The 27,200-nt window shown below is 37.9% G+C and overlaps 1 protein-coding gene across 1 annotated transcript in view; it reads right to left on the bottom strand.

Moving 5' to 3' along the window:
• Positions 1 to 27,200, bottom strand: part of WWTR1 (WW domain containing transcription regulator 1) — a 63,961-nt gene that overhangs the window by 1,388 nt on the left and 35,373 nt on the right. Inside the window, exons 2-3 of the mRNA XM_084529450.1 lie at positions 22,899 to 23,035; positions 6,372 to 6,571 (exon numbers count right to left, since the gene is read on the bottom strand). Of these exons, the coding sequence (XP_084385576.1) occupies positions 6,372 to 6,571; positions 22,899 to 23,035 (337 nt within the window). The remainder of the gene's footprint in view (positions 1 to 6,371; positions 6,572 to 22,898; positions 23,036 to 27,200) is intronic.

The raw sequence follows: 27,200 nt of genomic DNA, 5'->3' as shown, positions 1-27,200 counted from the left end.
ACATCTTACCTTAAGTGAAATTGCTCTCAGTATAAACTGCTGGGCAAGAGTTAGAACTATGAAATCACAGAATATCCCAAGTTGGAAGGGACCTACAAGGATAGCTGAGTCCAATTCCCAGCTCCACACAGGACTAAGTAAAAATTAAACCCCATTCCTGAGGGCTTTGTCCAAATGCTTCCTGAACTCCAGCAGGCTTGGTGCAGTGACCTGGTCCCTGGGGAGCCTGTTCTCGTGTCCAACTACCCTCTCAGTGAACAACCTCTGCCTGATATCCAGCCTGACATTCCCCTGTCCCAGCTCCATGCCATTCCCTTGGGTCCTGTCACTGTCCCCAGAGAGCAGAGCTAGTGCCTGCCCCTCTGCTCCCCTTGTGAGAGAGCAGCCCGCCACCACAAGGCCCGCTCCCCTCAGTCTCCTCTTCTCTGGACTGAACAAATCATGGGACCTCAGCTGCTCCTCATACATCTTGCCCTCCAGACCCTTCGCTATCTTTGTTGCCCTTCTGATGACAAACTAGATGATATAATTTGCTAGATACCAAAGCAGAATAATCCAAGTTGGAACCATAAAGTACTTAGCAAATTAGAAGAAAACCACTGCAACCAAGAATTTAATCCAATAACAAACCCTCTGCTTAATAATAAGTATCTGCCTAATGATCTGTCTCTTGTATACTGTCTTAAAAATGACAAACGAGCAATTAGAGCCAAAGGAAACTTTTTTCAACTCTTCCTGGAAGATAAATCCTCCTTGTTGTAGCTCCATGAAACAACCATGACATCTAGTGGTACAGAGTTCTAATACAATTATTGTTTGGCTCCACAGAGATGTTCCAAACATCCCAAGACCTTAAAAATACTGAAGCTGTATCAGTAAACCTGTTTCAATCAACCTAATTATTATTACATATTTTTATGAAATAAGGAAAATAAATGCTTTATTTAAAGTGTAGTACAAAACCTTTCTCTGCTGAATCGGTCACTCAATTATTCTCCCAAATACAGAAAAATAAACAATTTTTTGAGGCTAGAATGTAATGCTTTACTATTACAATTGATTTACTACTACAATTGATTTGTTCACTAAGGAGGACCAGTCTGGTCTCTGCATTAATAATGCAACCATTATGCATTGGGAACTAAAATCTATTGGTGCCCATTATCATAATGCTTCACTTATAATCAAATTGCCAGTAACTGACTGATAAATAGTAATCTCCATTAGATTATGTAATTATTTAATAAATGCTAAAAATACACAGACTGAATAGTTTTAATAGTTTACGCATGATAGCTTATGTATGTCTGTGAAAATATACAAATCTCAGAAAATGGGCAGACCTGCTTTTTTAACTGTCTACATGAAGATGGTGAAAATACTTTTTTAAATATAAGAAGTAAATAGCAACTGCAACAACACAAGCAAAACTAACACTAGCAAGACAGAGAGAAAGAAATAGAGAAATAAATAGAGGAAGGAAGGAAGGAAGGAAGGAAGGAAGGAAGGAAGGAAGGAAGGAAGGAAGGAAGGAAGGAAGGAAGGAAGGAAGGAAGGAAGGAAGGAAGGAAGGAAGGAAGGAAGGAAGGAAGGAAGGAAGGAAGGAAGGAAGGAAGGAAGGAAGGAAGGAGAAAGAAATACAGGAAGATACAGGAAGAAAGATGAAAAGGAAGACAGCGGAAATGATGCAGGACATACTTTGCCAAGATTTTTTTTTGTTAAAAGTCCAATCCAGAGATAAAGTTCATGTCTTTAATACTTAGGCATTGAATTTTCAAATCTTACTGGAGAGAGTTCCACGCTAAAAAAGGTAAGAATGGAACAAAAAGAAGAAATAAAAGCCTTTCCCCTAGTTTGACAATATGTAAAATACATGTTTGTTAGCACTTGGCTGTCATTTCTAAAAATCAAATGCTATTACTAAAAATAAAGTAATAAAATTTTTCTGTGCAGGCTGTAGCATGCAAGTGACCTTCTATTCTTGAGCCACAAAACCGTGATAAATTTTCATCTGTGTCCCCATACACCACTCCTTCCACAGCTGCTTTTGAGCCCCTGTACCTTTCCATACACACATTTATGGAATAGGATAAGGGGATTAGAAAGCTACCTATGAGATGCGTTGCTTTTTTGTGACTATTCTTGCCCTTCCAGATGAGCTGAAAGATGGCATTTGTACATGAAGAGAAGAGCACTTGGATATCTTTCCTATATGACACTTTCAGAGATTTTTTACTGAAATCAACTCTAGTTACTTCAACTTCCAAGAAAGCTCTTCGGCAGCAAGCAGATTTCTCCCATTTCCTTTGGAAAGCTGAGAAAAACAAACCAGTAAGAAAGAAAACTCTTTCCAGAATGACAAAACTGAGCAAGGAAAGTTCAGTCATACTGGCTTGCTGAAACACAACGCCCTTCCTGCATGCACTGAGTTTGCTGTTCTAGCGGCTTTACCAACTAATGCAGAGAAGGACAAAGCAGTAAACAAATCCCCTAAGCAGAGTGCCTCCAGGACCACATGCTCCTTCAGGCTGGGTATGCTGCTCCACCCAAGCAGCTGCAGCCAGGAGTGGCTACAGGGAGCCAGCAGCTGCTGCCAGGCTGAAATCGGATTTGTTAAAGACTGAAAGAATTCCTCCCATCTTGCTCAAGCTCTCTGCACCTCCTTGGAGTCGCCTAGCAGCAGTGCACACTTTTAGTCAGCATTTTTCCCTTAGATAGGTCACACTAAAAAAGCAAAAACAGTAGCAAAGGGTCCTGTTCCAGAGTGATTTGCCACATTCTTCTCAGATGCCAGGGTTCACTGCTATTCAGGCTAATGGCAGGAAGTGTACAAAGTTCTGTTGCAAAGGATAGATTTTACATCTTACCTTCCTCGAGTTGCAAATATGTTGTCTCCTAGAAGCTAACCCAGTTCTGGAAATTTTAGTAATGCAAAGTGATACTGTCCTGCTTTATATAATGCGTATCTTAAACACAGAGCATTAGTGCAGGGTGCTACACAGCATAATAAGCATAATAAGTTGAAGACTTTATTAAGCACAGCACAGCTGCATAATGTTTTACACGTATTAGTTTCAAAGTAGAACAGTCAGCAGGGCAGGGAAACCAGCCATTGTGTTAATGGTTCAACTGTTCTGAAGCTTAATTTGCTCTTGCTCTGGAGCAAAAACAGGTCCAAAGAAAGTAGAAATAGCTAGCTGCATTATTAGCATGATGACAATATGACTAAACTCAGAGCAAATTACGTCCACTCTCTTCCTATGGCCAGCACTATTACGTTCTGAGCTCTTGATAGTAAAGAATGTATGTGCAAGACTTGGGATTACTGATCAGGTCAGAGAACACTACCTTGAACGCAGTTATTCTGCACACACAGGTGATATAATGTAATGTAGTTCCCAGAAATTAAGGTAAATGGAAATTGATCATGGGCACAAGACATTGGTGTCGGCACAGTTTTTAGACTCAGGTCTGAACCATAAAAGTCAAATTCAGCCCTGAGACAAGTAGATAAAAAATTTCAGAGACATTAACGGACTTGTATCTGCCTTTCACATGCCTGTTCAGCAAGAGCACTGAGCACATGCTTAACTTTGAGCATGTACAAATATTCACCAAAGATGTTGGGAATAATCACATGCAAAAATAGGTGTTTCCTCAGGATTTATAAAAGGAACATAATTTAATTTTTTTTCTTTTTTCTTTATTTTCAAATGCTGTTAGATAGTGCTGTACAGATTCAAAAACTATAAATGAATTTTAATTAATTTTGTTAAAGATAATTTCTTTAAGTTCTTATACATACATTTAGAGGAAAGAGATAAAAGAGTAAAAATATAAATGTTGCAAATATATTATCATAAACTGTTTTTACAAATACTCTCACTAAAATTTTTGCAATTCTGCTTTTTTTTCCTGTTTTTTTCTTTTTTTTCTTTTTTTTTTTCCGAGAGGAAACCAAAACACTGGTCACTAATTCAAGATTTTCATGACTGCTGCTTATAAAATAAAACAAATTATTTGTGAGTATATTTCCCTTTTGATAGATCTGCTCTGATCATCCAGAACTCTATTTCACACCCACTAAGTGGGTATGTCCCCTTTTCTTTGCTACCCTACAATGCCTACTAGAGGTCATTTAGATGTTCCAGTCTGTTTTCAACACTGATATATTTTTTCTCACTAATTCTCCTCCAACTTGTCAGAACAAGAGTGAGTACCACTCTTCACTTACTTGTGGCTACCCATCCTTTACACAGACTCTGCTACTCTCCCTTAAAGGTCATCTAAGTGTGAGGATTTTTCTTAAGTTTCTTTTTGCATTCTACAGAAGTCACTACCATTTCCAAAAATTACAGCAACTTAAGGTACTCTAACACATCAGAAAAGTTCAGCCTATTGTCATCTTTATCCTGGTCACAAACATGTTTTTAAGTGCTGCCAAGACTGGTCACACTGTATTTATAAATACAGTATAAACAATTGTTACCCTGAAATGACCCAAAGGCAAAAGAGCTGCAGACATGAAATAGTAATTCCACAGAATTATTAATTTCATAGAGGCTGTCAATGAGGACGGGTGACCAGGGAGGAATACAGAGACATTGTACAAGCATGCAAATATGACATCAGGAAAGCTAAAGCCCATTTAGAATTGAATCTGTCTAGGTATGTAAAAGACAACAAAGAAGGGCTTTACATATGTGACAAAAGGAAGACCAGAGGAAATACGGGCTCACTGCTGAATTACACTGGCCACCCAGTTACAGAGGACCTGAGAAAAGTGAGCTACCAAATGCCTTCTTTGGCAAAGTCATTACCAGAATGACTGGCCTTCAGGAATCCCAGGTCCTGGAGACCAGAAGAAAAGACTGAAGCAAGGTCGATGCACCCTTGGTGGAAAAGGACCAGGTCAGGGAATAATTATGCATGCTGGACATACTAAATCCATGGGCCCTGATAGGATGTAGCCATGAGTGTTGAGGGAGCTGGCAGATGTCATTGTGAGGCCACTCTTGATAAGCTTTGATCAAACATGGTGACTGGGAGAAGTGGCTAAAGACTGGAGGAAAGCAAATGTCTCTCCTAACATCAACAAGAGCAAGAAGAAGGACCCAGGAAACTACAGAGTGATCAGCCTCGTCTTGATCCTTGAGAAGATGATGAAGCAGCTAATCCTGGAAAACATTTCCAGGAACAAGAAAATCATCAGGAGTTGTCAGCATGGATTCCCCAAGAGGGTCATGCTTGACCAACTTGATAAACAACTATGATTATGTGACTGGCCTGGGAGAAAAGGCAAGAACAGTGAATATTGTATACCTAGGCTTCAGTAAAGCTTTTGACGCTGTCCCCTATATTTTCCTCACAGAGAGGCTGTTAATGTGTGGGCTGGATGAGGTGAGGTTTGAAAACTATCTGAATGGCTGAGCCCAGAGAGTGGTGACCAGTGGCATGATGTCTAGTGTGAGGCCAATTTGTGATTCTTTGATTTTTGTGAAAGTCACCATTTTCAAAGCTACTTGGACCTGTAACTGTAGCGTTTACAAGGTCACTGGCCATAATGGTGATATCCTTGGTAAAATTTACTTAGTTCACATTGTTCCTAATGGAAACAGGTTGTTTATTTTCTCTAAGGAAGCTGATTAATATACTGTGCAAAGCACAATATCATCAGTAGAGTGGTCTCTAGCAGAATAAAAGACTCTGTTTATTTCCGTAAGGCAGTGTAAAGGAAACTACCTATCTATTTTATTCAATGTGAGTCATTATACAGAGCTAAAACTTATGAAATAGAAAAATAAACAAAACACCTACAGAAACACATCTCTGAAAAGTCAGCAAAATTGAGGTACTCATGTAATATATGAATGTGTTTTTATTTCAATTAAAGGTAAAGGTTGCAAATTATAAAACTGGGATCAGATTCAAGAACAAGCCTGTATGTTCTGCCTTATCTTCAATGAAGCATGAACATGGTCTTTTACGGAAATCAAAGTAGACTGAGAAATAACCAGTGATAGTTGTTCTAGATTTATAAACAGCTGTTAAACAGAATTTGGTCTTTACATTGCCATCATAGAGAGTAAGAAACAGTTGAGGCCTGTGACTCTTGAGTCTCTTTCCTTATACTTTGTTTTCCAAGAACTGCTATATGACATTTTGTGCTCTGCTCAATGCTAGTTGAGAGAAAAAATGAAATGTTCTCTGTTCATGAAGACTCTATTTGTATTAGTTTTTTGGTTATCCTTACCTAAAGCAATGTTTAACCTTGACATAAATTAACAGTGCTACTAATTGTACCTGCTAAAAATTTGGATGCATCGAACCAAAAGCTCTTGAACAGAATAGAAGCGTATCCTTGGTGTTACCTGTCGCAGTAACTCCTCCTGACGCATCCTAATTCGCTCCCTCTCCATTTGGATTCTCTGGAGCCTCAACTTCTGCTGCTGCTGCTGCTGTGTGGTCAGTGCATTGGGCATGTTCAACAGCCCTGGCTGTGGGGTCTGGGGAGGACGACTTTGCTGTGAGATAGCTGTGCTGTGTGTTATTTGGTGTTGGTGATTCATAACTGTGGGAAAGAAAAGAAATCAAGTCTGATTAAGAACAATTGTACTTTAAGGTAACAGAATGCCTACGACACATATTGCTCATCTACAGTGAGTATAGCATCATTAGAATTATTTACTTCTAATGATCGAGAGAACTATGCTACCTGGCAAGATCTGATACTAGTAATTGCTTAATAAATAATCTGAAATATTTTATATGTGTATGAAATTTAAATACTTAAGATACAACAAGTATTTAAAGTCATATTTTGAGTAATCTGATCCAGTGGAAGTTGTCCCTGCTCATGGAAGGGAGGTTAGAACTGGGCGATCCTTAAGGTCCCTTCTAACTCAAACCCTTCTATGATTCTATGATCCTGGTATGTTCAAATATTTACCTAGTCATAGGTAGTAAATGATATGCAAACTTTTTAATTGAAAACTTCTCTATAAATGTGTACCTATAACATGCAGTGAGCTAGCTAGATGTTTTTGGTAATCATGCCACAAAGCCAAAATAATCAACTGGAACTTTCACCAGGAGGTATCACTTGTACATAGAAACAGAAACATCCCATCTCTCTGAAGATGTTTCCCTATTTGTAGTGGGAAAAAAACAGGAGGAAAATGAGACAAAGCAGGGTGGCTGCACAGCCTCTTTTGTACCTCCATTTTGTTGATAGTATGTGACAATGGTTAGTATTGGTAGAAAGAAAAGTAAGTTACTCTAAGAGTTAGGTTTGATTGGACCTCCATTTTATTTTTGAGTAAAATACATCAGTTCTCAGCAATGCAATGCCTTTTGTGTGCCATAGAATGAACAGTTCTTTTCTTCCTCCACATTTCCAGTAAAAAATACATACAGTGCCTAAAGCCAGTCTGGATAACAAGTGATACCCACATACTGCTTTAAAATTGACATTTGTGCAAGGATTCTTTCACTAGTGAGGCAATAATGTAATTAACAAAGCTCTACTGTTTTAACAAGAATATCCCAGGTACTAAAATACTTCCTAAAAAAGGTACAATGTCTTTCTTTCCAAAGGACTATGATTTGTATTTTCCTTTTTGTCTTTCACTCATTGCTCTTACCATATGAAAACAGAAATCTCAACTCAGTTCTCTGCTTCTCAGACCCGGATATTAATGTTGTGCATATCACTGACCTTGAAGGATATGGTAGAGCAATCCCTCTTGAAAGTGTGCATTGAAAGAAATGGGTTGATGATTTTAAAGCCTGGATCAAATGTATGATACACATACAATGCAAAATATTGATCTTAACTCACTCTACTAGTCCCAAGTTAAAAAATTAAAAGAAAAAAAAAAAAAAAAGAGAGAGGTTGACTTCTTGCTAGTTAGTTTTTTGCCAAATTGGGTGTTGCTTGTTTTTCTGCAGTTGGAATAAAGCAGGTACACAGGCATTGAGCCAGCATAAACTTTGCCTTGCTTCATTTGACAAATTTATTGACATGTGCTCACATAGATCTGAACTGACTTTTAAATTCTGGGTGATCCAGCAACACGTAGGTACAGCACTATGGAACCACTTGGGAGTGCAGCTGCATGACATTTTAGCTTCAGAAGCAAATTCAGCTCAATAAATAATCCAAGCTAAAAGCAGCTCTGCAGCAATATAACGTTCTTACTGATTCAGTGTATGTGTGGCTCACAAACAGCTGCATCCACACAAATGACATCATGCTTCCACATGAAACCAGGGTTATTGACTGCTATCACCTCTTGCACATTCATCTGCTTCCTCCTCCTCATGTTATCCTTTTTCTGTGGTTATATTTCTAAGAAACAACAAAAATTCATGCTACTTCCAATAAAAGGGACTTACATCATCTGTGTTTGATAAAGCTACAGCTATGAGAATTTTTTACAAGTTTCAGTACAGGAGATATATAGAAGGCAAAGGACTAGGTCGGAGCGATCCTCAACCAACTCCACACCATTTGTGTTATTTGGCAATGCTCCTGTTCCTGTCAGTGCCTTTCTTCTCAGAGGTTTGTAGGTCTGAAACCTCTGGACATACGTCCAGAGAGAAACAGCTCTGTTCAAAACTGCCACTAATTGGAATGAGTTCTAAAAAGCCATTGAGTTGAGTAATAGGGACAAATTCACCAGATGTCATTTGAACCTGCTGACACCACATTTTTCTCCAGCATACGCTGCTTCAAGAAAAAAAGGAATTCAGGTAACTCTTCGTTCACTTTCAATACCGGACACCTATCTTAGCAGCAGACTTTATGAATAGACTCAGAAACAGCAAATATAGAGAAGCCATGTGTCTGTGCTTTCAAATGAGTACAGATAGTTTTGATAAGGTATCTTCTAAAGTACATGTATGACAAAATCTATCTTAAAATGTAGCATTGATACAGTGATAAAATCACTTTTTTTTTTTTTTTTTTCAAAACCAGCTAATAAATGCACAGATGTTAAGGCCCAGGTTTTGATCTTATTAGATCTTATTAGCCACATAACAGCACTGTGCCACTTGAATTATTCTTGAGTGCATCACAATCACATTGCACAGGCAAATTTAGGACTCATGTAGGACCCAGGTGGTCTACTTTTGCAAAGACAGGTCTAGTTTGTGTGTGTGTGCATGGACACATAATGCAAATTAATCTAACCTAGCTCAAAACAAATATTAACTGGAAATAAAAATAGTGTAAAACTGTTATGCAACTCATTATAGAAAACAAAATGAAACTAAAATCTGGGACATTCCACAGCACTTTCCACAGCAACTGCTGCATTCAGCTGTTCTAAAAATATATCTGAAGGGTCAAAATGTTACTTGTACAGTAATAAAACAGCTGAGTCTGGGAATGAACTGATGTGTAATTAAATAACAGCAGGTTTGCAAGTGTTCTTCTGCTTCAGTTCAACTGAAAGGCAATATACATTGTTATGAACAAGCCTTTAATGTGTTAGGTTTTAGAGCTTTTCTATACCAGCAGTTCAAATGCTATGGCATGTGGAATGTGTCTTCAACCTCCATGCTTAGCTTCTTCTTGTTCATAGTGTTAAGAATCGCATCCAGCATTGATAACATCCAGATAGGTCCGGAGTGAAATACAGTGAATTCTGAAAGTGCCAACTGTAAGGTTTAGTCATGGTGCAGATTTATTTTATTACTTCTGCAGATCAGGACTAGCCATATCTAATAGGCATGGATTACTCATGTGCTATACCTAGTTTGGGTCTAGAAAGAGCTTTATTACCTGTAGGTGGTGCAAAGCCCACACTAGTAAATCCTTCCAGGGCCTGTGGAAAGCAAGCAGACATATCTAAACTTTCTTTGCAATGTGCTTCCAGAATCAGAAGTTCTGGAGAGTATAGCACAGATATGCCAGTGTGTCCTTCAATGTGATTTCTCCAGAGGCAATGTAGATGTCATCTGATCCCCAAGTAAAGCCTCCTGGAACCCACAGACTGCAGCACAGAGCCACCCACTTCATTCTGTGGAAGTGCATTAGCACCAGCTTTGAGAGGACCATAAGAGACCTGGGCTAGATCTTCACACAGTTTCAGATTTGTGGTTCGCTACATGATGCTCCTAAGTTAAAGACAGCTATACTACATGAATACAGACAGGCTTGTGCTGAAAACTGCAGCTTCCTACATCAACAGCTATTATCTGTAAGAAATTCTGACGTGAGAAAATCAGGAGACCTAAAGAAACATCCAGGTCAAAGAACATAAATTAAGTTTACCAACGATAAGTGATCTTTCCAGGTTCCCTGCAGACTTAGTGGTAGCTGGAATACTCAAGATAAATGATGCACAGAAAGGAAATGCCATCATGTTACAGACAAATCCAGAGGCAACAGAGAGAGGCGCTGGCAGTACTAATGCAAAACTTCCAGCTCTCTTAGTCTTCCTAAATGAACTAACAGCCCAGAAATCCTGCAGTTTGGCAGAGCAGTTAAAGCTACTGAATGATTGATCCATCAGAAAACCTAATGAAGTAGTGCTGTTCAAGCTGCAAACAATGGCATTTGCCACTGGAGTTTTGACAGATGAAGAAAGGGTAAAAGGACTTCTTAGTGGACTGAACAATTCCATTACACAAATAGTTGGATACAAAGCTTTGAGATGGTTGGCAGAAATGTGCATATGTTGCACATTGCATCTGAGTACATGGGACAAATACAACAATTTGGAGTTTACTGGGCAGGGGTTGTTCAATGTGTTCTGAATGTGCACTAAAGCCATCCAGAGCTTTGAAAATCACAGTCACCATGCTATGGTGGGTTGGCCACCCCCAGGCAGCAACTAAACACCCACCCTGTCACACCCCAGCCCCACACAACGGGGTGGGGGAAAGGATTGGAAGAATTAAAGCATGAAAAAAATGTGCATTGAGATAAAGACAGTTTATTAAGTGAACCAAAGCTGTGCATGCAAGCAAAGCATAATAAAAAAAAAAAATAAATCAGTATTTCCCATTGGCAGGCAGTTTAGCCACTTCCTAAAAAGGAGGGCCTCAGCACTTGCACAGGTTACTTGGGAAGACAAATGCCACAACCATTAATGTCCCCCCCTTCCTCCTCCTTTCCGTAGCCTTTTATGGCTGAGCACAAGGCCACGCAGTATGGAATGTCCCTTTGATCAATTCAAGCCAGCAGTCTCCTCCCAGCTTCTGGTGCATCCCAGCTTGCTGGTGGCGGGGCAGCTGTGTGTGGTGGTGGGAAATAGTGGGGTTAAGAAGAAAGCCTCCATCCACACTGTGCAAGCTCTGCTCGGCAACAGCCAAAACACTGCTCTGTTATCAGCACTGTTCCGGTCAGGAATCCAAAACACAGCACCATACCAGCTGCTATGAAATTAATTCCGTCCCAGCTAAACACAGTACAAAAGCACAGCAAATGCATTAGACACTAAACGTTTCTGTCAAGTGCTGGACTTTCAGTTCAGGTACAATATAGCTGATCTGGTGTAGCCTGCAGTACCTTCCAGTCAGGACGCCGGAACTCATAATTCAAAACAAATATAAAAAATCTTTAAGCTCTACCCAAGTGATGTCTGGATAAAAAAGGAAGACAGATCTAGAGACAAATGGACATACTGCAACTCCACTGAGGCAGCTTCTCCACCGGAGATGAGGTTGCAGATGTTGTCTAATATCTCGAACTTTTTGACTGCACACAGTGACCACGGCAAAACAAATCTGGGCATAAACCGAAATAAACTAGCAAGTGATTTGCATTTTGCTAAATATGAAAAATTATCACCCCAAACCAATCTTCTTTGTTACAGAAAACATCTTTATACATTGTAAAGCTAAACAATCTGATCATACTGGTCCTGTGTATGCTTCTCAACATTTTATGACAGAAAATATGACTGCCTCCTTTCACTGCGGCAAAAAAAACTATGGAAGCTCTGAAATGATACATTTAATATGGTTGAACCTTCTGTAGAATAAATTAAAAGCAAGATTCAGTTTTGCTGGAAACTCCTTCTGTGACCCGTTTTGTGTTGAGCATCATCACGTATTTTTACCTAATTTATGCTTGTGAAAATGACACTGAGGTTTACAAATCCATGCAAATTAAAACTGCCTTAGACAGGGCAATTCCGAAAGTCTCAACAGACTATTTGATTCTTGCTATTATTACACCCTAGTTAGTACAGTAATTAATAATTAAGCATGCATGCTTTCATATATAATTACTTGCATCCTTCTAGACATTTTCTTTACAGAATCAATACCAACAAAATCTGTGGTCACACTTATCTACCATACAATTGTGGCAACACTTATGATCACTTAAAAATACTTCCCCCTCTTTTTCCTCTACAGCTTCCCTTCCCTACCCTCTTCCGTGCCTCATATTTCCTGTTCAAAACACTGTATGTAACACCAGGTAGGTCTTATCCCACAAAGCTATCTACCTGGGCAAAAACCACCATCCAGACAGAATCTCTTCAAAAGATATGTGGCAAAGTATGATCACATATTACAAGACCAAGAGTTCTCACTGCTTTCAAATTCTTACTATGTGAGTTCTTCAAACAACAAGAAGAAAAATATTTTTGAGAAGAAAATAAGTTGCTTTTCTGAAAGGCAAGCTACAATGATATGCATAGGCATAATGAAAAATTATAGTACCTGAAAATATCTTCAGGCATGTTTGGTATGTCTTATATTGCCTAGATTTAAAATTAATAGCGAATCTGTAAATACACAAATTGGAATAAAAATAATCTCAACAATGGAAAAACCACCCCTGGGTGGTATAAATGCAAGCTTATTTTGGGAAAAGTCTTTTACTTCACTGCTTTTCCTGGAACTAGCCCAAACTGTTACTGATTCTCTTTTACCATTCTCAAGTGAATTCCTGTACTGAAAAGTCCAGTAACACTTTTTTGTATGTAGCTGATAACTCTTTGTCAATGAAGGTTTGAATGAGCCCAGCCAAGTCAAAGGAAGGTCTTGTGCCAACTGCTGTGTGCAACGTAACAGTACAACAACATTCTACAAATCTCTGTTCCATAGGATATAATCATACGCCACATTTTTGTGCTACTTACTTGGCTTTATTATTGACTGCTCTGTTATATTTGAATTCTGAATTTACATTAGAATATTATGAGGAACATAACAGAGTTTGAGTTAAAATAGAAAAACTTGCAGTTTAAGCTCAGACTAGGTTGCCCAATATGAATACCAATTTCAGTTCAATGACACATCTAATAATTAAGTAATGCCTTAACAGCTCTTTTCAGCCTGTGTTTTGGGAGGCCTTAGAACTTCTGGACTGATTCCGAGGGGTCCAAGGATAACTAACGTCTTCAGAAAGCTTAAATTCCCTAGGCAGGGTTTGCTATTCCCACTGGAAGATTTCTAAGGTTCTGCAAACAAACAAAAAATTTAAGAAGAAAAATTCTACCACCATGTGGTAAAGGAGATTGGATATAACATAGCAGATCAAAAGTAGTCATCCTTATAGCAGACTGATTTAAGGTGCCCTTGAATTCAGTTCTCTTGGGAGAAACAAATTTGTTTTGTAATATGAAATAAGTCTCTTCATTAAACAGCTGTTACACAACTTTCTAGCTCAAATTAAAGTGAATAAAAATGTAGAGCTAAGTTCCAAACCTGGAGTATTTCGTCACAGTCGCACTGCAGTCCATGGAATTATGAAGACTTATTTCACATCTTGATTAGTCCTATGTAATTCCCTTTTTCCAGTTAGATGAAACATGAAACAATTATTTTATTGGTCTTATTTATTTTTAAATTAATAATGGTATTCTAACAAATCAGGTTTTCTGGCATTGTGTGAGACCTTTCTGTTACATACTAAGTTCTGGGTACATACTAGGCAAGGATTATTTTGTGGGCAAGACAATTTGCAAGTCATGGAAGCCAAAACATGCAAGCATAAATTGTTTCTGACACACGTGTTGAACCGATTGTAACAACTTTTATGATTTTAGGGTCAGAAGTGTCTCGATGCAATTCAGGATCTTCTTCTCTACGCTGTTTATGGGCAGTCCAGAGACTAATTCATATGAGCTGGCCAGTGCCTGGTGTCCTTTACACAACACCGTTTGATGAAAACCACGTCTATAGAAGTGAAAAAAATAAAAGAAAAAAAAGAAAGAACCCAGCCATATTACAATTTTGACTTAGTCACGATATTGTGAGGAAAAAAAGACTAGGCTCCCCTCCTCGTCTCTCTCTCTTTCTGCCAACAAAGAACTGCTTGTTTCACTTATTTCCCAGAAACAGCATTAGCCTTCCAACAAGGTCAGCAAAAAATGCTGCTTTTCAGTTCTAGTGCATTTTGTTCCAACAATCTGTGAAGTATTAAACCAAAAAGTTGTACTAAGCAGTTGTACTTTCTTTATGGACCCAGTACATATAGAGTCCATTATTCAGATTTCTGGGCAGAAAATAGCTATGCAGAAATTTCTCATAGTTTGAATCGTAATGTTCATTTCTATGATATGCACATGTAACTACTTTTTCCTGTCTTCAATGTGTCAAGATTAAAAAAATAAAATAAAATAAATGCAGGTGCAGCATCAAAGCTATGATTTAGCAGGAAATTATTTCGAAGTTTACAGATTGACTATGTAGGAACTTAGGTACTTCCTTTTAAATCACCTAATAAAAAACAACAAATAACAGTGGGGAATGCTTGACTGAGGAAGGACAGCATTGATGTTAATGACCAATTATTGATAACCTTTATTATTTAAAATATGTATTAAATATTTTTTTTTTGCTTTCAATTGTTTCATGAAATCTTTAGCTTTTACATTCCATCTAGTTTTCAACTGTGAAAATGACTAGTCTTTCACTAGCACATGTTTAGATTATTATTAACCCTGAAGGGAAATGCTTACAACAACAGGAACCTCTTGATGTTGAAATTAAAAACTGCTAGATTTTGAAAAAAAATACCAACATTTCTTAAACACATCAACTTTTAACATTTCAGATTTACTAGACAGTTGGCTGCTGGTGTAAAGGTCTTTATCTGTGTAATAGGCAGGAAAGGTTTATCTCACAGGGGCAAATGGGTTCTGGGACAGGAATTAGCAGGGTTCATTTGGAGAACTTTAAACCAGCTTCGAAGATGGATAGGGTTGTAGCTGGGCTTGCACCAGTGGGGCCGTGCTGTAGCACTGAGGGAGACCATGAGGTCTTAGGACCATGCAGTCCCTAGGGTGAAATCATCGTGCTCAGCTTACTCCCTGAAGTGCCTGTACACCAATGCATGCAGTATGGGGAATAGGCAAAAGGAGTTAGAAATCCCTGTTCAATCAGGAAATTATGATCCCGTGGCAATTACAGAGGTGGCGATTACATGGTGGGACAGCTCACATGACTGTCATAGATGGGTATGTCCTGCTCAGGAAAGACAGGCCAGCAAGCAAGGTGGTGGAGTTGCTCTTTATATGAGTGCTTACTTGTACTGAGTACTGTCCAGGGCCAGATGAGGAGTGAGCTGAGAGTCTGTGGGTGAGAATTAAGGGACAGGCTGGCATGGGTGATACTGTTGTGGGTGTCTATTATTACAGACCACGAGATCAGGATGAGGAAGTTGATGAGGCCTTCTACGGGCAGCTGATAGCAGCCTTATGATTACAGATCCTGATTACAGATCCTCGGGGATTTCAACTATGCTAACATTTGCTGGAAGGCCTACTCAGCCATCCATCTGCAGTCCAGGAGGTTCCTCCAGTGCATTGATGAAAAATTCCTGATGCAAATGGTGGGTGTGCCAATTAGGAGAGGAGTGCCGCTGGATCTTGTCCTCACTAACAAGGAAGGCCTGGCTGAAGCAGTGAAGGTTGATGGCAACCTTGGTTACAGTGACCATGAGATGGTGGAGTTTGGGATCTCATGTGGCAGAAACAGAATACAAACCAGAATCACAACCGTGGAATTCATTAGGGCGAAGTTTGGCCTTTTCAACCAACTGCTAGGGGAAATCTCATGGGACAAGGTACTCAATATATTCACTGACAACTAGATGAGGGAATAGAGCGTACTGTTAGCAAGTCTGCTAATGATACTAAACTGGGAGTGGCTGACATGGCGGAAGGCTGTGCTGCCATCCAGTGAGACCTAGACAAGCTGGAGAGTTGGTCAGGGAAAAATTGAATGAAATATAACAAGGGCAAGTGTAGAGTCATGCACCTGGGTAAGAACAACTCCAGGCACCAGTATAAATTGGGAACTGGCCTGTTGGAGAGCAGCATAGGGGAAAAGGACCTGGGGGTCCTGGTGGACAGCCAGATGACCATGAGGCAGCACTGTGCCCTTGTAGCCAAGAAGGCCACTGGCATCCTGGGGTGTATCAGAAGGGCTGTGGTTAGTAGGTTGAGAGAGGTTCTCCTCCCTTTCTGCTCTGCCCTGGCAAGACCACATCTGGAATATTGTGTCCAGTTCTGGGCCCCTCTCAGTTCAAGAAGCACAGGGAACTGCTTGAGAGAGTCCAGCACAGAGCCACAAGGTTAATTAAGGGGGTGGAGCACCTCCCTTATGAGGAAAGGCTGAAGGAGCTGGGTCTCTAGCTTGGAGGAGACTGAGGGGTGGCCTTATTAATGTCTATGAATATGTAAAGGTGAGTGTGATGATGGAGCCAGGCTCTTCTTGGTGACATCTAATGATAGGCCAAGGGGCGGTGAGTGCAAGCTGGAACACAGGATGTTCCACTTAAACATGAGAAGAAACTTTTTCCACAGTGAGGGTGACAAAACACTGGAACAGACTGCCCAGGGGGGTTGTGGAGTCTCCTTCTCTGGAGACATTCAAAACCCACCTAGAGGCATTCCTGTGTGACCTGATCTAGGTGTTCCTGCTCCAGCAGACGGATTGGACTAGATGATCTTTCAAGGTCCCTTCCAATCCCTAACATTCTGTGATTCTGTGTGTCATACACACATCTGAATTTAATTTACCTGATACTGAAGTTAATTTCTGTTAAGCTCTATAGCTGCTAGCCTCTGTCTTCAAAACACATGCAAATTCTCAATTTGAAATCAGTTGTTGGTTTTAATTATAAATAACAACAAAGAAAAGTCTTTCCCAGAGCTGTGTTGTAAAACTGATATTCCCACAGAATGTACTAGTCCCCTACAACAAATCCAGCTCTCCTGTAAGAACTATTTTATTAACCAGAAGCAGGTGCCAAAATTATTCACATTGACCATAACTGGGTTGTGTCAGCTTCTTTCAGGATGTCCGGTAATTAAAAATGACCTGAAACAGGAAGCCTTTCCACCATGTAGGTGGTGTGTGGGTATGGGCTACTGAAGGGGAAAATGTGTTCCTGTCAATGTTACCTACTTGTTGCCACACTTCCAGCCAATGCAAACGATGTATTGCAAAATCTAGACCATTTAATGTATGATAGTTGTCACTAAAATACATACTGACTGTTTTTAAACACCTTAGGGGTTTCCTATCTCCAGATCACTTTGACACAGTAACCAGAACTGTATTTTATCATCTTCAAACAATAGTAGCTACACCTCTTTTATCCTGGCAGGATATGGAAACCTTGCTTCATGTGTTTATTGCTCTTAAACAGGTATACTGCATTGTTTTATTGGTTGGATTTCCTGACTGACTCAAAAAAAAAACAGGAAAGCAGATGCAAAGTGCCATAAAACCTGTTTGTCCAGACCCAGTTCAATTACCTAGAGCAATACAGCTGAAAGCTAAACTTTTTAGATTTGTGGATGAATTTCTAGAACAGAAACAGTTGTCAGTGTGTAAGAGATTCTCCACATTAAACTCTATTGTGTAATACATAATGGCTTTCACATTACAGAACCAGTGTATTTAATAGTTAAAAGTATCCTGCTCATATCACTTGGATCGTATCTACTGGTGGAATTTCATCACAGAATCACAGAATGGCTGAGGTTGAAACGGACTTCTGGATCACCTGGTCTAACCTCCCTTCTGGATCCCTGGTCCAACTATGTAGAGTTGATTGACAGAGTAAGCTTCTAAGGCAAGAAGCTTTCTCTTCTTCAGTAGGAAGAAAAAAAACATCAAACAATTCTCCATTTGGAGTTTAACTCAGTAAGTTAGTATGGTTCATCTCTTAGAATCAATGCATACGTTGACCATGAACAGATTAACATTGGGCCTTCCATTGTCTTATGCCTGAAAAACCTGACCTACTAAATGGAGATAATATTACCAGCTTCTACCACAGATGTGCCACGATGTTTTATTTTTCTTACAGTCTGTATTTACACATTATATAATCAGGTGAAAGTGCAGGTATCAAGAGCAGACAAAAGTATATATAGCAACCTTCTTCCTCTGCCAGAAATCACTGTCTATTATTATGTACATATTACACATTCTAAAACTCTACCATTCAGCACTCGTTTTATTTATGTTGCCAGGCTCCAGTCTAATGAAAGCTAAGAACTGCACCAGGAACCTCAAATCTGTCACAAAGGTTTTCAAGACCTGACTGCATGAAGTCTTGAGGAGCTTGGTATGACCTCAAAGCTGACTGCTTTGAGCACAAGGTTCAGTTACAGACCTCTCAAGGCCCCTTCCCACCTGAATTGTTCTGTGATGGCTAAGGTTTTTAAGTAACGAGGTTTTTGAAGTAACTCACACCTATAAATTCAAGTCAATTGATACAGAAGACATTACAGAAAACTATAAGCTTTTTGTTTTGTTTTGTTTGTTTTCAGAATAACTTGCAAACTGTAAAATTTAAAAAGCATTTAAATGAAGATCAGGCTGTTCTCACCAATCAGGCAAAACTACAATGACAAAAGAAATCTCTTTAAAACAGTCTGAAGGCATCAGGATGAAAATAAAAATGTTTCTGAGCGTTGCATAATGTAGAATAGAGGAAAAACTACAAAACAATCAGAATTTAATTAAAAATAATTGCAAAAGACAAACTTTTATAAGGATCTATTTTTTTCCCTTAAATTTTGCTACACAAAAACAAAGAAACAAACCAAACCAAACCAAAAAACACACACACACACACAAAACACATACTGCCATCTCTTTTCAGTGACTTTCCAGTGACTGCCATTAACGCAGACTAGCTTCCTTACCTTGGACTTAGGCATTTACAGAGAACAGTTTAGTCACTTAAGTGAGGCAGTAGTTTGATCATTAAACTGGGTGCACTGCAGCTGCTCTCTGCCTCCTTTCATTTACAGGAAGCCCATGGAGCTTAGTCTCCTAATTCAGGGATCTACATCTGGTGCCAAAAACGAGGCTGCACAAATACTTCTCCTTCCACACAGGGTCTGATTCTAAAACACTAACGGAGCTGACTGGTAGTAGGTACGTAATAGTTTATCAATCAGTTGGAAAAGGCCATGTTTTAGACTGGGCAGACAACATATCCATGTGCAGATTCAGAACTGAAGTAAATAGCATTTATGAAGCACTCATGAAGAAATAAAAAATGCAGTGCTTCTGGTTGTCTTCAGTCAGAGGCTGATCATTTTCCATCTGGCATTCCAACAACAAAATAGTTAAAAGACTGCTGTTAATTTTGCCCTTTCCTTAGAAAAACAACAAAGGTAAAATATTTAAAAAGGTTAGACCGAACAAGTCTGAGTATTTGCTAACCTGCAACAATATGCTTTCAGTATCAGAGACAAATTTCCCTTTCCATTCAAGAAACTTCACTGAATTTTGTGGTCTTTTGTAAGTAAACACAGAAACTCACCTACCATGTATTATTAGTTTTATGTAAACTTAACGTGATGCATCAAAGAAAGAAATGCCTTCAGATGCCTTTGTTATACAACATTTAAAAAGCAATGCTTTAAATGTTGGTGAGAAAACAAACACTGCTAATGTTATAAGAAAGCCATTATGCTAATGTTCTAAGCCATCTGCTCAGAACAGAAATAATAGATCTGCAGTAAGAATGTAGAAAAGTACAGCAGATTTTTTAAGGTATGTCTACCAATTTGAGTGAATTCTCACTACAGGTTTCTCTCTGTCTCAAGCATAAGCATATTACAATGTGGTATCACTTAGCCACACTGTGCTTTTGACAGAATGTTTGTAAGTGCCTTTGTACACTTCCCAGCAAGTATTGCTGAAAGGAGTTTATAAACCAAAGCAACAAGCTGTACAGAACACAAAGTATTTTCCATCTCTTTATAAGAAGAATACCAAGGAAAGCACGTGTTAGTAATTGAAAGTGCAGACCAGCATGCAGACCTGGAATACTTAGATCGTTTTCTTGTAGGTGGCACATCTTCAAAAGAAAACTTTTTAAATTCCTACAGTACCAAAAAATGTGAAGGCAAAAGACAGATGCATAGACTTCAATTACTAAAAAGTTACAAATTATGTCCAGAAGAGTTTAACTTGTTATCCAGTTTCCATTTTTCCTCTGATGTCTGAAGGATGTTGGCACAATCACTTCTGGCTAGAGGTCTCACCACCAGACCAAAGAATTGCTGCTCAGTTCAGAGTCTGAGCAGACCCAAGAAAACAACTTCAGAAGTTAAACTTTTGTATCACAGAAGAGTAGAAAGGTATCCCCCCTCCTTTTGGCCAGGATAATTTCAAAACAGAGATGTTCTACTTTAACACCAGAAACTGCACTCATACGTATTTTAAACGGTCACATGAATAATTGAGAAGCTACTGCATCCTGTACAGATATGTAAGTACTTATAAGTACACACAGAAATTACAAGATTGTGATGATGTATATGTAAGTGTTTATATATATATCCACAATTTCTAAATAAAATCTTTTGTTCTATTTTTTAAAAAAATAATGTTATACTTGGTATGTTCAAGCAGGTGGTGGACTGGAAAATCATGCACAGTGATGCTGAATTTAATAACAGGGTGCAGAAAGTGTTACTCTACTGCATAACCAGTTTTTTGCTTCCAAAGAAGTGTCACAGCATTCCTTTAGAAAGCCAAAGGAACAAGGAAAAGCTCACCAAAACATGTTGATAAAATATTTTCTTGACTAAATAAATATGGACATTATGGAAATTTCTGTATCTTTGTAGTGGGCTAATGTTTAGTTAATTCGGTTGCAGACCAGAACCACTATACTAAGCACCGTATAAATACCTAACAACAACAGTACCTTGTCTATAATGTGAAGGATACTGAATAAAATATTGTCTGTAGTTGATGTGATAGATTTTCAAGTCTGTGGAATTAACCCTGTTGGGCATCTGAAGTCCCTTCAAGAACAGACTCTTAATTAGATATTGGCTTCTATTTCTAATCATTTGTATGATTAGAAATCTCTTGGAGGAGAAATACCCTCCTCCAAGCTTCAATATGCAAGTATTTCAGTATACAATTTGTCTTTGATTAACCTCACTTCACTTCCATTGATGCACTGGGGGAAAAAGCTTGTTGAACAGCGTGCTAATTTACGGGACTTCCTCTGTTTCTTAATTATAGTGAACAGATGTCAATGTAAGCTGAGGAGATGGTATGAACAAACAAAAAAACCCTGTTCTACTCTTACCTCTTGGCCATTTCAAAATTAGGATGGCCAGATCAACATAAAGCAGTTGTGGTTTGAAATAACGTGCAGACCAACTGTTAGTTTTGCCATGTAGTACGACAGCCTACAGTACACCCTAGCCTTTCATTCTTTACTTCATTTTTTTACGATGACCACTCAGTTTTTTTATGATGACCACCTGCTGCTATGTGCTGACTCACATAGCGTAACCAGCAATGCCTTTGTAGTGAATACAGACAAGCAGGACAGTTGTTTAGAGAAAGTATGAACTAAAATGATCTGCTTCAGGGAACAACCTAGATATTTAGTATAAATTCAAGACATAAATAAAAATGCAGTTTGTATTACTGCTATCGGTGACTATCATCAACCAAATGTTTTCTCAAGTTTTCTTGGTAAATGTGAAGAGACAACCCCAATGAACTGCAAATGAGTAATCATGAAATTATGAGATCCACTTAACAAAATTAACTTGAACAAGAATCAGGTTTGTGGTTTTATGACTGCCTATTTGACCCAGTTTTGTGATCTTGAGCCTGTAAGCTGTCCTATCTGTTCCTCATTTTCTTGAAAGCTAGAGAAGTTAAAACTACTGGGCTTTGAGCTGCAGAAGCAAAAAATTACAGAAAAAATGTCATTCTTAATTATACATGAAAAAGGTTTTCTTCCATTTACATTTTTTCTTTAATATTTTCAGAATTTTCATGGTTTTATTTTCACTAAGATTTATAACAGGCAACTTCAGATGAACATAAGTTGATGCTTAAAGTTAACCTTGAAGTGCTAAGCAGGAACACCAACAAAACCACACAACTTACAGAAGGTCTTCAGTTAATTCTTACTGCAAAATAAATTTCTAGTATTCTGCAAGTAGATTCCATTACAGAACCTAACTATGCAAAACAAACAAACAACAAAAAGAGCTACAACCTCTAACCTGAAGAAACACAGGAAAGACTAGAGACAGATTTCTTAATGCAGGACTTAATGCAGTAAGCTTTGAAAATGATATAGTAGGCTTGTAGAGGCTTTATACCATCTCTGAATGAAAAAGCACAGGAAGAGTTTATTTTACTATGTTCACTACTACATCAAAATTTTTTCACAGAAGCTCTAAAATAAAATGCATGAAATGTCAGAACTTCAAACACTTCAAGCAGTGCAAATTCACTTGCTGCCAACTCTGCAGAAGGAAAAAACAAGAAAGTAGAGAACATACTGTTTGGCTTGATAGCAGAATCGGAGCTACCTATTTTGGACCAAAAATTAATTTGGCAAACAAATTAGTAAAAGGTAGCCCTCCTTTCTTGTTTGAATTTCCACCACAGAAACGACATCCAGTACTCACCGAGATTTGGCTGAGACATTGCCATAGACCTTTGCGGTATAGGTGTGGAAGTAGCTGCGGGATGGTGGCTCATGTGATTCAGTGGTTGGTTCATTGTTTTTCGAGGATCTTGCCAAGTTGTAATTTTTTCTATGTGACTGAGAAAGTAAAGATAAAGCATAAGTTTAACAGAAAATGCCCAAGTGTATTGCATACATGGTAATGCATAATGCCATGAAAGTCCTATTTGTGTTTCTTATCCTGTATCTTTCTACCCTTATCTCACCCCAAACCATTTGAAATTATCTACCATCTTGTCATTTCTTTAGCCCTTGAACTTTTTTTTCTTTTGATCTTCTACCCTTTGCCATTCTAGTACTTCATATGCTACTCATGTATCAGTTACTTTTACTTGAACAAATGGGGATATCCATTGTGATTTTGAAAATCTGTAATAGACATTTATCTTCCAGACTATTTAATTATCCAAAAATTTTATTCCTGATCTAGCCATCTTTTTCTCTACACTCATATACAAGGCCATTATTCATGAACCAATAGTTGGTCATTTTGCTGAGTTTTGAAAACGTGTTTTGCTAGATCTGATTGCTTTATTCCTTACCAGCCCAGAAAAACTAGTCTGTCCATATGTCTCCAAGAATATCAGAATATATTCTCATTGCCAAAAGGGGCAGATTATGTCCTATTGACTAATGTGTAACTGCTAATTTCTCTGTAAAGGCACTAACATTTTTTACTGAAAGATAGACAATGTGGGTCAACAATGCACCCACCACTCTAGTTACATAAAGCCTCATGTACCCATATTACACTGAAAAATACAGTGAGGTAACTAAAACCTGTCATTTCTACAAATTTTTTTTTGCTACAGAATAAAGTATTGTGAAGGGACTGTGTTTTCATTGAAATGTATCAGTTTAGACAGTAACTTAACAGGACAAGGATTTTAAGTATCAGCATGTATTCGATTTGAAACAAGAGAAAGACAAATAAGAAAAAAAACAACAAAGGAATCACCTTAAAGCGATCACCAAATCACCGGTCTGGTATATACCTAGTGATGCTCTGTTTGCATGTGGTTCCATCTTGGCACATCCAGCTTTTTGCCCAACTGACTAACCAGGCAACAGATCACAAATTACTTTTTGTACTCAAATAGGTTTTCCTCTTTTTTTTTTTTCCTTCTAGAAAACTTTAAAAGAGGAAAGTCTTTTAGTAGAACATGTAAAGAAGGATAAAACTTTTAAATGCTCTGTGTATGGAAAACCATTCTAATCCACCTTTCATAAAAGCCATGTCTAACTTCATCTTTACCGAACTCTAACTCAAAACTTCGCATTGCTATTTTTACCTATGGTAGCACTGCCATTAACGCTGTGACCACCTCAGAGCTTCAGACTCAGTTGGCCACCAGTATTTCACAAGCAAGTTTCCATCTACTGCCATGTTAACATATCCAAACTCTTTACAGTCAGTCTGTGGTATTACCAAATAATGTGAATTACAAGCAGGAAAAAACAAAAAAATACAACCTCCCCTCAACCCAAGACATTTTTTAAAGAACAGAAGAAAGCAACACGGCCTTTATTTAGTCTGTGGCCATTTCCTTTTCTTAATATTTTAAATTTAATGTACAGTTACAAAACTGCAACCAAAGATCACACTTTCACTTCTATGCTTGTCTAAACCCCAGGCCCTAAGCAGTTAAGTCTCTTCATTTCTTCATAGCTTCTGGAATATTTACTACTTGTTATCATTGTTATTATCATTGAAACCATTTCTTTTTTAATTCACAAGAATTCTTGTATCCCGCTCAATTAAATGATCTTTCATCCAAAATTATAAAATGTCATTCTGAACTAAAGATGCTGGTATACCAATAGACTGGACAATGTTTTCTGAAGTACTAATTGTGTATAAATGAGATGAAAGTTATATATATATTTTTTTAAGTTCCATTGTTTTGTTTCTCTGGCATTTTAATTCAAAAAAAGAAGCTACACTTAATCAAAGCTATGAATTTTGGAATACCAACACAAATACCATAAACAAATATAATAGAAAAGATTATTCCCCAAATAGTGAAACATTTCTTTTAAGCATGAGCTTTAATGATTAAATAAATGCTGCCTTTACATAGCTTGTATCAAAACAGATCTCTCACTCTCAAACATTTTTTACATGTAAACCCTGTTTAAATTAATGAAAAAACATTCAAATTAAATCAGACTTTTTTTTTTTTCTCCTGTAACATTCGTCTGTAGAAACTGAAAGTATAAATTCCTGTTAGGAAAATCTGAAGCACAAGTTAAAATATTTATTAAGCAATCAGTAACTTGTTTGAACATATTATTCACTCTAACTACAAATCTGAAACCTTTAACTACAACTGCCAATCACGTACAATGAGCAGTAACTGAAGTGCTCTTAAAAACACAATAGAATACCAAAATGGTCAGCTTTGAAATTCTGTTTTATCACCAAAGTTCCTTTCAGCTTTAACATCCTCCTATTTCATGGACATTAAAAGACAATAAAATATGATCACTCATTTTTTGATTTGGGGGAGAGCCATGAACACGTGCAGTGTCATGCATATGAACTTGTACTTACAATTCGAGGATCCTTTCATTTTAAGCATTTAGGAAAGGAGAACAAGACTACCTAGTAGCCCAAATATGACCCACGCTGACTTCAAAACATCCTTATCATTTTCCTGGACTACCTCCTGCTGAATAAATGGACAGTCACTTGCTCAGTGAAGAACTCCACACTGGAAGCTACACTTGTCTAGCCTTGAAGAGGCTCCAAGAAGCTCTGAAACACCATATTCAGGGATGCATCCAAGAGAAAGGGCCTTTATCTCCTGGGCAGAATGCAGCTGGGAAATCTGTTCAATGAACTCAGATGACCACAAAATTCATGCAACTGGAGTTAATGAACCACTAGAACATGCACTGTTTGTTCCAATGTTTCTTTCTTGCTACCTTCTTTTCTGCACTTTATATTTAGTTACATGCAAGAATTGAAAGATGTTACTTATAACACAAAATACTTTATATATAAACATCTCAATGCTGCTATTACTGTATAGAAAATGCAGCATAGAGAAAAGCAAAAAGTAATCTGCTGTTCTTTGTAAAATAGGTCAGCAAGTAGCAAAACCAGATATTGATCAAGAGATAGAAATCTTCACTTAGGCCCCTTGATCCTGAAAAACTGAAGTCACTAGAAGTTTTGCCACAGATGATGATGGAAGGTGGGTAATAATTTTGCACAGCCTCACAGCACAGCAGATATTTAGAAAAGAACATGATATCAGGAGTGCTTGGTTGCAGTTGGTAGTCAGTTATCATAACTACAATTTTTTTTGGTCTTGCATTTTTAATACGGGCTTGCTGGGTTCACTCTACTGAAATAATTAAAAAAAATGTATTTATTGAGTATCTTTAGAAAGTAAAAACAAGAACATACAGAGTTTTGTTGACAGAAGTCATTACAAATATTCTTCAGCAATACAGTTTACATAGTGCTGACATAGTGCTTATGATATTATCATAAGGTCAGCAAAACATTGTCCATATAGTGACTTTGAAAACAAAAAAATTATGAACAGTACTATGCTAATATACTTGAAATGCCACACAATCAAGCTATAGTTACTCTTTTATGAACACATTTGACCTAACACTGCATGTGGAAACACTTTGTTTCTGATGACCAAATTAGGATAAAATGAGCTTTAGTTCTGTAAAGGATTTTTTTTTCTATGTAGTTCCATGAGCCAATTCTCCATCCTTTCCTTTTTTCTTTTTCTTTTCTTTTCTTTTTTTTTTTTTTAAATATTCCTACTCAAAATGTCCAGCCTATAAAGGTTTATAAGCTCTGCTATTTGCTTTCTCTGAAATGTGTGTCTTTTCTTAGTTATAGGTACCACAAGGCAGACAGAATTAAGGCAACACAAAAACATGGAGAAACACATCATCATTTAGCATCTATGAACAAGACAGTATTTTCTAATCTACTGTTTTCCTAGATTGTATATTTTCACTTTAAACAGAAGTTATCATAACCTGCAGATTTTATTTTTCATTTGAAGTAAAAATATAAATTCAAAAAGGTCTTAATAAATTCATGCAGCCTGTTCTGACAGGGAAATACTTATAAGAAAAGAGAAAAATGTGCAAATCACCATACAAAGCAACTGGTCGTGAAATTGTAGTTCAAAACTAATACTGCTTTTGTTCAACACCTCTTTTCTCCTTTTTATAAAGAAAACGATCTGTACTGTAATCACACATG

This window comes from Aythya ferina (genome assembly GCF_964211825.1).
Source record: "Aythya ferina genome assembly, chromosome: 9".
In the NCBI taxonomy this organism is placed as follows: domain Eukaryota; kingdom Metazoa; phylum Chordata; class Aves; order Anseriformes; family Anatidae; genus Aythya; species Aythya ferina.
This window is presented reverse-complemented; position numbering and strand designations above follow the sequence as displayed.